This window comes from Castor canadensis, chromosome 13 (genome assembly GCF_047511655.1).
Source record: "Castor canadensis chromosome 13, mCasCan1.hap1v2, whole genome shotgun sequence".
Classification (NCBI taxonomy): Eukaryota; Metazoa; Chordata; class Mammalia; order Rodentia; family Castoridae; genus Castor; species Castor canadensis.
This window is the reverse complement of record NC_133398.1, coordinates 70,537,274-70,549,661: the sequence shown is the minus strand read 5'-3', so window position 1 is coordinate 70,549,661 and position 12,388 is coordinate 70,537,274. Positions and strand designations below refer to the sequence as shown.

The window sequence follows — 12,388 nt, the reverse complement described above, 5'->3', positions numbered from 1 at the left end:
CACATCTCAATGGAAAAACGCTAGTCCAGAGGGAAACCTAAAATGCTTTTGAAATAATTCTATAAGGTTAGCATAACCTTGTGCCAAGGCTAATAAAAACCCACTATCCCTAAAAAAAAGAAAAAGAAAACAATTTATTAGCACAAGTAGAAAAAGCCCACCCTAACATAAATAAATAATTGCAACCCATCAGTGTATTGACATTAAAGAACATACACGAGTAAACAGAGTTTGTTTGTGAACTATAGCATGGTCCAATTAAAAGTGGCATTTCAAATCAAAAAAAAAAAAAAAGAAAAACGCTAGGCATGGTGGTGTATGTCTGTCATTCCAGCTATGGTGGAAAGCCTCAAATAGGAGAATTGGGGTCCAGACCAGCCTGAGCAAAAAGCAAAACCCTATCTCCAAAATAACCAGAGCAAAAAGTATTGGAGGTGTGGCGCAAGCAGTAGAGCACCTGCCTAACACATGGGAAGCCCTGAGTTCAAACTCCAGTACTGAAAAAGAAAAAAAAAAAAAAAGAAGAATTACCCAGGATTGTTTGACCTTGACCTTGAACAACTACAGTTAATCCTGTGACTCTCTGAGATCTGCAAGGTCCTGTAATGAAATATCTTCAGAGAACAGAGGCTGAGGTTCTGGCTTTATGGCATGAGTAACTGTCCTCTGTGTGTGCCTTTCCCTTTATGGGATTGAGTGGTACAAATAGTTTTTTATTTAAATCATGGTTTAGGTTGCCAATATCAGGAATGGATGGTATGTAAGTGTTTGCATCATGAAAGGTCAGTTTGCACCTCCACTCTCATTAACCAGGTTTTTTCACAAGAGAAATAACCCCCAACTTCGTGGATCTGACTCCCTATGGCTTATTTTCCATTCTGCTAAAATAATGGTCAGCTCACATGATCAATAATGATCTGCTCATTTGATGTCGTCCATCACCTTTGTCACAGAAAGCCCACCTGCCTGAGGAACTCAGCATCCCCACTTCTGCTCGGCAATGTCAGCTTCTCATTAAATTTCTCCACTGTACCTTATCCTGCACCCAGCCGATCCTGGAGCCAGCTTTCTCTGATGGAGCCCTTTCTTCCTCTTGTCGGGCTGCTCAGCTCTCCTCCCAAGGCCCTCTGCCCTTTCTTTTTCACCTGCTGGCTGTCTTATTAGAAGCTCAGCTACAGAGCTGTTCAAAATGTCTACTTGTTCCAGCAGGGGCCAGTGTGCTCCCTGCTGAAGCTCACCTGCTCCTTGCGCTTGGCCAGTAGTTTATAGAAGCCCCTAGAAAGTACCAGGATGTCATCTTGGGAATAAGGAATGCAGCAGGTTTCTCGATTTGTTCACAGCGACTTAAAAATGCCCTGAGGGCTGGGGCTGTAGCTTGCTGGTAGAGTGTTTGCCTACCACCAAGATCCTGGGTGTAGCATGTGTAAGACTGTAAAATAAGTGAGCAAATAAAATAAATAAATAAATAAATAAAAGTTCAAGTCATGTTGCTGAAGCAGTGGAAAGCATTGGAAGTTTCCCAAACAGTCACTAATGAAGAGAAGCCATTTGAAGGCTCTCTGGAAAGGAAATCCCAGTGACCACCAACCATCCCATTCCCCACGTTGTCATGCAATGTGACTGAGGAAAACCCTTTGGACTACATTTGAGGAAGACACGATTATGCTGAATCCCTTGTATCTACACTAGAGCTGTTGTTACTAAAGAAGCTTGCAAAATAATTTTGCCATAATAAAGGTTTTCTACTTTGAGATTCTCCATCTTGTTACAAATCATTAGGTAACATAATTCTTAGGATTTTTCTCTGGCACTTAACTCATCACATATAAAAGGTATGGGTCTATGTATTGGCTTGTTATTAATTATTCTGATTAGGCTCTGTGGATTACTGACCATTCAGGCAGAGCTTCCTTCCCAGGAGAAAACACCATTATTCTTCTATCTTCATTTCTTTAAGAGCATGCCAGCTGTCCAAAACATACCATTTAACATTCTTGCCAATAAGAAATATGACAATCCTTGAGAAAAACATCTCAAAGACATTTTAGGCAGTCATTTAACTTTCCTGAGCGCCACTTTCCTCTCCTGCACAGTGCATACTGGACTAAATTTTCCCACATTTGCTTCAGCCACGTGCAGGGTAGAAACTACAGCAGCACAGGCAGCCACTGAGCCTGGCACTGATATGGGTAGACGCTTCTTAAGCCATGTGAAAAACGGCTGACTGCTGCCTGCCTGTTCTGACTGGGGCCTTGACAGGGTGGTGACAGCAAGCCCGACTATCCAGTCCCACAGCCCATCACTGCCGTGATTTACACTGCCCCTTTCATCCCGTACTTCAAAGCAGTTTTACAAACCTTGCCTCATTATTCCTTGAAACATGGCCTTAATGAAAGGTCAACTGGTGTCTTTCAATTAATCCAATGATGAAGAAACTGAACAATGTGGAATTCAAAAGGAATCTTCCAAAAGTATGCGACGTTGCAGAGGAGCAAGGCACAGAGCTGTGCATATACAATTTGTGAGAAGTGTTTAATGTGTGGGGAAAGACTCAAGGGAGAAAATGCTGAAGTTTTAACAGTGATTTTCCTCAGTGCAGAGTGGAGGAGCAAGTGCTTGTTATATGCTTCGTTATATTTTCCTGTAGTTTTTTAGTTATTCACCATTGGAAAGATGGACACATGATACTTTCATGATCATATGTAGATGTGATAGTGATGTGATTATAAGGAGTGGGTGCGGGGAGAGAATGGACTAATTAGGTAGGATGATAGAAGAGAGGTAGGAGAATCAACCACGCGAGTTGCATCCCAGGAGAAGGGAAAGAGCCAGTGATTAGAGAACAGGGGGAGCTCTGGGAACAGCAAGTGTAAAAGCCCTGTCATGGGAATAAGTTTGAAATGTCCTAGGCCATGAAGAAAAGCCACTGTGGGAAAGAGATGAGAGGTGAGGTCAGAGAAACTGCAAAGAGGCAGACCATGTAGGATCCCTGATAACAAGTTGGGGAGCCCTTGTAGGGGTCTGACATAATCTATTTTACATTTCTGAAAGATCCTTCTCGCCAATAAACAAGGAATAGACTATAAGGAGCAAGGATAGAAGTCGAGGTCAATTGAGAGAGTACCACGTTGGTTCAGGTGAAAGGCAAGGGTGGCTTGGAGTGGAGGGCAAAGTTTATCTGTAAAGGAAGTCATCATTATAGTGGCCATCACTTATTAAGGCCTTGTTCATGCTCCCCACAGCCTATTGGTGGTGCAATTATTAGTCTTACCAGGATTTTGGAAAGGCTGAGTAACTTGCCCAAGTCCATACAACTAAAAGAGGCAAAGATGGGGATGGAGGTGTGGTTCAAGTGGTAGAGCACCTGCATAGCAAGCTTGAGGCCCTGAGTTCAAACTCCAGTACCACCAAATAAGTAAATGGCACAACTGAATTCTGGTCTTAGTATTGCAGCTCTAGAGCAAACCTCTTTAACCACACCCTGTCACTACTGCTCAGTCAACATTTAGCTCTCATTTGAGAGTTGGCAGGGAGATACAGGAGTGAGCAGTGAGCACAGAGGGGTGTGTTCCCCACATCCTTCCTACACCCCAACTCTTCTGTCATCTATTACTGCACGCATGTCACTCCTGATGGCAGCTGTGCTTCTACCGTATCTGCCTGTGCTTGCTGGGCTGCCTCAGGTGGACAGAGCAAGATTTGGGAGGTGCCAAAGAGAAGATGTGTGTGGAGCAGCAACAGCACAGCCTGGGTCCTCTGCCCCTCAGTGGCTACTCACACAGCAAACTGCACTTCCCCTCTCAGGGCCTCAGTTTTATCATCTTAAAATGCTGGGGCTCAGGCTAGGTGCTGCCCACCTGAGTACCCCAGAAGTCTATCCTGAATACCACAGAAGTCATGATCTGTTATCCTTTTTTCCAGGTAGGTTGTCTACCCTTCACTGATAGTTGAAGCTCATTGAGTATTCTGCCCATCTAAATTCAATTTATTTCCTTTTGCTGAAACTGCTGCCTCACTTTACCCTTTTTTTTTCATTTGAGTGTAAAAAGTATACAATCATTTCCAGCGCTGCGTGTTGGGGAAAAAGGTGTGGCTGATGAGTGGCTCGTGGGGGAGGACTTTCCTGGCGGGTCTGGTTCAGGGGCGGTGGCTCTGCCCTCTGCTCTAGCATTTTCAGTCCCGGGATGCAAAAGGTCGGTGGCTCAGGACTCATGTTGAGCTGGGTTTTCCATCTTGGGGAGGCGTAGGGTCAGGTAGCCCAGCATGCAGGACCCGTGCCCTATGGGGATCCTGTCCCTTCAGTTTTCCTAGTGAAGACTCTTTTGAAAGGCACAGTGTCTCTCGCTCTTGAGGTTCATGCTAATAAAACTCATGCACTGGAAAAAAAAAAAAAGTATACAATCCAGCCAGTAAGAGGAGCCCAACAAGAGGACAGGATGGCAGCTAGAAAGAACTGGAAGCAAAGGCCAGAAATCAAGGGGAAAGCAGGTGTCAGCTGCCCCCATGTCAGGGTAGTGATGCTGTTGTGCAAAAGTCAGAGTAGCCTGGAAAGATCACAGGACATAGCCACTCCAATCTGCTCCCAGCACTATCACCTGCATTCAGCCTCCAGCAAGTTCCCCAGTTTAGAGAGATGGGTCAAGAAGGTGGGAATGCTGTTTATTTGCTCCATGACCTTTGAACTTGCATGTGCAAAATAACAGCTCCTGCATGTTCTTGATAGTTCCAAATATTGTTTTCCCTCTTGAACACCTGAGGGCATTCCCTATTCTGCAAGATGTTTGAATAAAGAATCCTTGTGTTACAACTTCTCCTTCCTAGATGTGGGATGTTCTTCTGTAGCCAGATAAATTTATTTCAATGTTTCTCAAAAGTAATTTCATGGAATATTGAATTTAGGAAATGCACTGTGAAAGGATAAACAAATGAAATCAGTTCTGAGGTCCAAACATTTGGGGGCAGGAGCAGAGCCCTTCCTCTTCTAAACCATTCACAGAGCAATTAACCTATTTATCTTAGTTTGCCCCAGTCTTTCTCAACAGTGTTTGATCCCCCACACTCCATACACTTGTTAACACTGCAGAGCACGGGGGAGGCCAGGAAACAGACTGGGAACTGCAGATTTGGGATGCAACATTCAGTGGCCACCAGGCTAATGGAACCAGCCATCGCTGGTATGAGACTAAAAGGTTTATATAACACCCAGTGAAATAATGTCTTTGCTTTCAGCAATATTAAGTTACCCAGGAAATACAATGCACAATAAAAATTTCAAATTAATCCTGAAAGTAAAACTATATTGTGGAATATAAAAGCAAAAACAAGCCCTGGTTCCCAATTCCAGCCTCTCTAATCCTGTATCTACTTAGCTCTGAAGATGGCCCCATTACAAAATGGTCAGCAATCCTCTTACCAGACCAGAGCAGGGATTCTGAGCAAGAACCCGCTCATCACTTGTGGTTCACAGGTACACTACAATAGCCCGCTCTTGCACTTTGGCTTTGGAACATGACTGTCTCTTTGTTTATAAATCTAAACAAAGGTTCTAAAGATTTCCTTGAGGCAGTATGCATGGTCCATGAGAAGCAGGTCCACTAAGCAGGTCCATTTGGTCTTAGCCAGGGGTTTCCCTTCATTCCAGTTTCAAGTCCCTGATTGTACCAGTCCTCATTGGATAAATAGATTTAAATATTCATCTTCCACCTCATTCTTGACTTTTGACTTCACTCTTTTCCAGTGAAGTATACTTTGCATTTTCATGTGGACCCAATAAGTGGCATTGATTATTGTATTTAAGTGTGTGTATAAAAAATGAGAAATCTGCTGAGTATAGTTGTGCAGATCTGTTTTGTACAAATTCACATTTCTAGATCAGCAGTTCTCAACTGCAGATGATTTTGACCCACGAGGATATTCTATATTGTCTGAAGATATTTTGAGCTGTAATGGTGACTGGGGATGCTGTTGGATATCCTGCAGTGCATTAATCAAAGGACCACTTGGTGGGCAAGTGGAGAAACCTTGGTTTCCATGAATATGCAAGTCTTTCCAGAGTATTATGATAGCCTACACTCACCAAGGGAAAATATGGTAACCTGGACTTCCTTCTTGGTCACTCCTCTCCTTGTATCCGGTCTGTACAAAGGTTATTTTGGCATCTTGGGAGCCCTTGGGGCAAGAATATGTCTGTTTGGGGAGATTGTGTTTTCTAGGAGTTAAAATATGGACCAAGAGTAAAGAAGGAAAACATCTCGCCAACGATCACAACACTAACCAATTGAAGTAGTGTTTGGTATACCGTTGAAACTCAACTTGTTAAGGAGGCCTAGAAAATTAAAGTAAACTTATCTTTCACAGATGTCAAAACAACAGAGTATGACAGGCCATTCTGGTTGCTTTATTAAGAGTCTTACCTGAGGGAATGTAGGGTCGTGGTTAAGAGCACAGAAGCTGAATTGCCTGAGCTCAAACCTTGCCTCTGCTACTTCCTACCTACATGGTTTGGTGCATGTTATTTAACATTTTCAGTATCTCTTTTTTTTTCCCTTCTTTGTGACATTGGGATGAAAGCATGTAGGGTAATTTTGAGTTAAAAAATTAATAAGAACTTGAAACATTGCCTTGACGCCGGGTAAATCCTGTGTAAATACTAGTATCATTATTGTTTCTTAGAGTCAAGAATATACTTCATCAAAAGTATACAGGTATTCCCTCAGTCAACAAACAGTTAATTAGCACCTACTATATTCCAGGCACTATTCTAGTAGCTGAAGATCATCAGTGCATAAAAAAACATTGGGTCCCTCACTTTTTACCAGATGTGGGGATATACACCTGTAATCCCAACACTCAGTAAGCTGAGGCAGGAAGATTGTGAATTTGAGTCCAGCCTGGGAGAGATAGCAAGATTCTATCTCAAAAAAGGAGTAGAAAAAGAAGAAAGAAAAGGTCCTTATCCTCATGAGACTTATATTTAGTGGGATATACTAGAAATCACGCATGTAGAAAAAAATGTGTGAATTACGCTTAGCCTGGTCTCCTATAGTAGTTGAATGTATGGATATATTATTCATGTGTTCATCATCATTGTTGCTATATAACAGTTGAGCTTGATCTGTCCTCTTAGATAGAAAGGAAAAGCTAAATTTCTACAGAGCACCATGCCAATAAGAAATTTCAGTTACCACATAAAGATTAGAATGATGCAAAAGAAAAAGAAGGAATGAAGTCAGGCTCTGAATTTGGTTTAAAATGAGCAGAACCTGTTTTTGCTCTTATCTGTGTTTCCCACATAGAGTTACCTATTTGCAGAGTTCTACATTCTAGGTGACTGTGGCTGGTGAGGAAGAATCAATAATAATTCTCTCACTTCTCCAACAATAATTCACTTCTGAAGGGAAAATGTCCTTTAGAATAATCACCCAATGACTGTAGCCTCGGACATTCCCTAGGGAACTTGGTTAAAATAAACTTTAGATCTTTTGTTTTTGAGATACGGTGTTGCTATAGCCCAGACTGATGTAGAATTCTCCATCCTCCTGCCTCAGCCTCCTGAGCACATGTACCACCAAGCCAACATACACTCTAGATCCTGACCATTGGTTCTTTATCTTTTCTTTTCCAGAAATCTTCTCTATGTCTACCCACAGAGGCTGAACTTTGCTAACAAGCTAGCCTCAGCCAGGAACATTACAATAAAAATCCAGTTTATGTGTGGAGAAGACCCCAGCAATGCCATGCCGGTAAAGAGGGAGATAACATTTGCCTCATACCAGGGAGGACTGTGCTTGCCTTGTGAATTCACACGGGAAAAGTCCAGGACTCATCAATGTACAGAATATTTTCCACTTCCCCTGGTGCTAGGGATCAAACCTAGGTCTTGTACATGCTAGGCGAGTGCTCTGTCACCAAACTACACCCCAGCCCAATGTACAGAGGATGTCACTCTAAGACAACTCTACTGAACATACGCAGGGGCCTTTTAGGCTAGTCTAATATCATTCCTGGGATAAAGATGGGGAAACAATGTCAATCTACATTGAAAGTCTCTTTCCCAATTTATTCCATAGTACACTGTGAAACCTTGGAAATGCAGATTATTTTAGAGAACTGAAAAATAGCACACAGTCTCTACACACTGCCCATAGGACCACACTACTCTAGTAGCCTACAGAGTGGAGATGACTCAACGTGTCCACCATGTTTCCTAAACTTCATCTTTATATGCTCTGCATTGCACACTTACCCTCGCCTCAGACCACACCTACTGATAAATATGAAACACTGCCTAGTTATAGTAAACACTCACCACATCAACATTTTCTAGGAATGGATCTTTATCTTGAGGCAAAATACAAATCAAATAATAAATATATAATCCATGTTTTCTAAGGAAGCCAAAATGCCAGAATTTGCACTCTAGTGATTTGCTACTAAATGAGATGGCCGGCAAGTTATTACTGCTTTCCGTACATCATAGAATACAATACAAAGTTAATCTACCTTTGTGTTGGGCTGAGGGTGTAGCTCAATGGCAGAGTTCTTACCTAGTATGCACAGCCTAGTTTCCATCCCCAGCACTGCAGGAAAAAAAAAAAAATTCTTTCTACCAAAGTGATTTTTTTTTTGCCTCCCCCCTATGGCCCACCCACCTTTCTACTGCAAGGTGTTCTATTGCAACAGTGGTGGGGAGGGGAGAGTGACAGAGCAAGGATGTTTAGAAAGGCACGTTCCTAATGCTACCTGCCCTGGCTCCTGCCCCTGGCAAGTCACCACTAAAGGCTTCCAGGTTTAGTCACACAGATCCTATGAAGCAAAAGTACTCAGCCAGCAGATGGCGGAGGTAAATTCCAGGCCATTTGCTCACCGAGACCTTGAATGGGAAAGGCTGTATCTAGAGGAAAGATTTTTTTTGGTTTGTTGTTTTTTTATTTATCTAGAGAATAGTCTGCTTGTCAAATCATATACCTGTAGGGCTGCCTCAGACCAAAGGACCGATGTAGACAGGTCAGTGGAGATCAGAATCTCCCATGTGACTAAGTTCATGTCTTTGGAAGGATCTTTCACCGAGGGCAAAAGCATGTGACTTTGCCCTGTGGTGTAGACTGCTAGGTAGTGAGGCATGGAGAAGAGAGAACTGGCTTTCCAATCTCACCTGTGGCCCTTGGTCACTAATTGGCCCCTGGCACCTCAGTTTATTCTTATAACCAGTTCTTCTAGTCAATATGGTAGAAGCTACCACTCTTCTTTTATAAAATATAGCTCTGTGACACCAGAGCACCTGATTGCCTGATAGTAGGTGGTTTCATATACTCAAAAGTCACTGTTAATTTGATCCTCTCTCTGTTGGTGAACAGGTTATCTTTGGAAAATCCAATGGGCCTGAATTTCTACAGGAAGTATATACAGCCATTACATACCATAATAAGTAAGTATAGTTCAGACTTCTGAACATATTCCAAGATCGTTTCAATATCTCCTGGTTTTTCTGAATTCCCTGGGTGACTCTTTCCAACAGTTTTTATAATTCAAAGACTAAAAGAAGAAATTTATGCCTGTTCCGTAATTCTACGTGAGTGACGTACAATTTTTGCCATTAACTAAAACTATGATTTTGACTTTTCTGGACTCTTTAGTCCTAAAATTATGAGAGATTATATAGTGTTAAATAAGGAAATGAATTTTCTAACTTGCTTGGAGCTACCAGAAGAGTTCAGAAGCAAATCAAGCTGTCTTTGGCCATCTCCTCATCTTCTATAAACTACTCCTCACTTGCTCCACTACATGCTTTAAGTTGACCAAAGGAAAAAATGGAGAATTCAAAATTATGTCATAAGTTGAGTCATGGAATACTGGCTAAACCATTATTCACATTTCAGTGCTAGGTGATGAACATCTGTACAGTGTCAGATCTGACCAGATTTGATCTGGCCTGATAACCTGGGTTCATTTAGGTACTTCATTTAAAGAGGTTTGGCCAGGTGAATGAAGCCCTTAGCAAAGTACCTGGGACTTGGTAATTCACAAAAACTAAGCTCCTTTTCCTTCCTGCATCTTCCATCTGTTTCCCCTGTCCTTTCATGAGCATCACCACATGCCAGGCTCTGTTCTTGGGGTAGAGATGGAAAAGGAGGTGAGAGCAGGAGTCTGCACTTTATCCCTACTTCAGACTAAGTTGGGTTTTCCCATTGTGTGTGGGAATTTCTTTGTCACTGACAAAGCCTTGATTTTATGAGCAGTTTTCTGTAAGTGAGGTATACCCAGTACCATAAGTCTGGCCTCAAGGACTTGCAGCTCAGGAGCAGGATAAAGTAAACAAACGCCCACAGCTACACAGGCCCACAGAAGCACAGGTCTGTGGGGTTACAATTTTTAGTCAGAGAAGTCATCCTTCTTGCTAAAAGTTACTTGTGTTTGATGTGCTTTTGAAACAGGTCTCCTGACTTTTATGAAGAAGTGAAAATTAAGCTTCCTGCTAAGCTCACTGTAAACCACCATCTCCTATTCACCTTCTATCACATCAGCTGTCAGCAGAAGCAAGGGGCCTCCGTGGAAAGTCTCCTGGGATATTCAGTGAGTTGCTTTCAACTTGCCGATTCACACTGCAGTTAGTCAGATGCCAAGGTCACCACAGAGATAAACCACGACATTCTATTCACTTGCTTTTTTCCTGTCAGAAATAGCAAAATGCATGAAGGCCAGATGGTAGCAAAAAAGCAGAAATGACTTGACTTAGCAAATGACAAATTTCATGAATACAAAGCTAGTGAGTGGTAGATATTGAAAGAATCCCCGTAAAAAAAAGCACTGCAATGTCTGTTACTTCAAAATTTAATATAGGTGCCTCACATATAGAACTAGCTCCTTCTCCCCAAGGGGAAAAGTTAATTCTTTAAAAGATATAAGAGATCAAGAGAATCATGATTTGAAGCCAGCCCAGGCAAATAGTTCTCGAGACCGCAAAATATCCATCACAAAAAAGAGCTGGTAGGGTGGCTCTGAGTTCAAAGCCCAGCACCGCCAAAAAAAAAAATGTAAAATGAACATTACTGTTCAGACACACACAAACATTGGCTATAAAGAAAAATGCTACTACTTTTGGCTCTGAAGGCAGTAAATCATTAATATTACCATCTCAGGAACTCTCAGGGAATTTAAAATGCGAAGAACTGGACAGAAGTCACTGCCAAAAAGGGACCTGGTCAATATCTAATCATCGTTTAGTTGCATTTGATTGTTGTGAGCTCGATAAATCGCCAGACTTCTATGCTGTACAAATACCACTTGATTCTTTGCATCATCTGTTTTAGTGGCTGCCAATTCTCCTAAATGAACGTCTTCAAACCGGATCCTACTGTCTTCCAGTTGCCTTGGAAAAGCTGCCACCCAACTATTCCATGCACTCTGCTGAGGTAACCAGCAAGCTAGCCGCAGCTCTTTTCTGTCCAGCCTTGGTCTTGGATGGCCTTCCTAGACTTGCTTCCTGTTCCCTTACATGTGGCTGAGGATACTCATTGTGTTGTCTGGAGGGGTCATCTCTGGATACCTGGTGTTTTCTGACAATCTTATTTTTATAGCATTGGAGGAATATCTGGCTGTAAAAGAAACTTGATTTTTTTATCAGAATGTTCAGTAGATGCAGCTGTAGCCAAGTTCACACTATCTTGCCTTATCTACAACATTGGAGTTTACAGAATAATGTAGTCTAGAAGAGGCAAATTGAGCCCACTTATGATAAACAAATGCTCCCAGCAAGGATCCTTAGAAAAGGTTTCCAGGCCAGAGTCCATCCATTTCTCCCATGAATATTGGGGTTCTTATTCCTCTAACGATACCAATGCCAAAGCCTTTCCCCTTCTGGTCTCGTGCTTCCTCTTGCCCATGTAGGTCTTCTGCAGTTCCCCCATCTAAACACAACCATGGATCTCCCCGCAGCCACACCAGCTCCCCATCTTGTGCTTTTCAGACATTTACCATTTCATTCATAAATATTTTAGTATGTATCTTGAAAATAAGGGATCTTTTTAAACCATCCCAATGCCATTGGCATAACTTAAAAATTTAACTACAACTCCTTAATATCATCAAACATCCAGTGATCATATTTCCGGTTACCCCCAATAAGACCATGTTTTTATACTTTTCAGGTGTGGGGAGCAGTACTGGGATTTGAACTTAAGGTCCTATTGGTTTTTTTGTTTGTTTGTTTGTTTTGAGTCTGGTAGTGGACCAGTACTGGGGTTTGAAGAATTTAAATTCAACTTTTACAGTCAGTTTTCTTTCCCTACCATTTTACTACCCAACCCCTCTCCCTGTCATCCCTGCAAAAGCATCCTTTGCCTTATAACACAGGTTCATGATTGACTTTTGACTAAAACTGTTCTCAAAG

General features: G+C 42.0%; 1 protein-coding gene across 2 annotated transcripts in view; it reads left to right on the top strand.

Annotated features, from left to right (window-relative positions):
• The window catches only part of Dock8 (dedicator of cytokinesis 8), a 216,514-nt gene that overhangs the window by 131,036 nt on the left and 73,090 nt on the right, over positions 1-12,388 (top strand). For both annotated transcript variants that reach the window (XM_074051975.1, XM_020186256.2), the window contains 4 exons: positions 7,625-7,742; positions 9,357-9,427; positions 10,434-10,572; positions 11,310-11,411. In XM_074051975.1, coding sequence (XP_073908076.1) covers positions 7,625-7,742; positions 9,357-9,427; positions 10,434-10,572; positions 11,310-11,411 — 430 coding nt within the window. The remainder of the gene's footprint in view (positions 1-7,624; positions 7,743-9,356; positions 9,428-10,433; positions 10,573-11,309; positions 11,412-12,388) is intronic.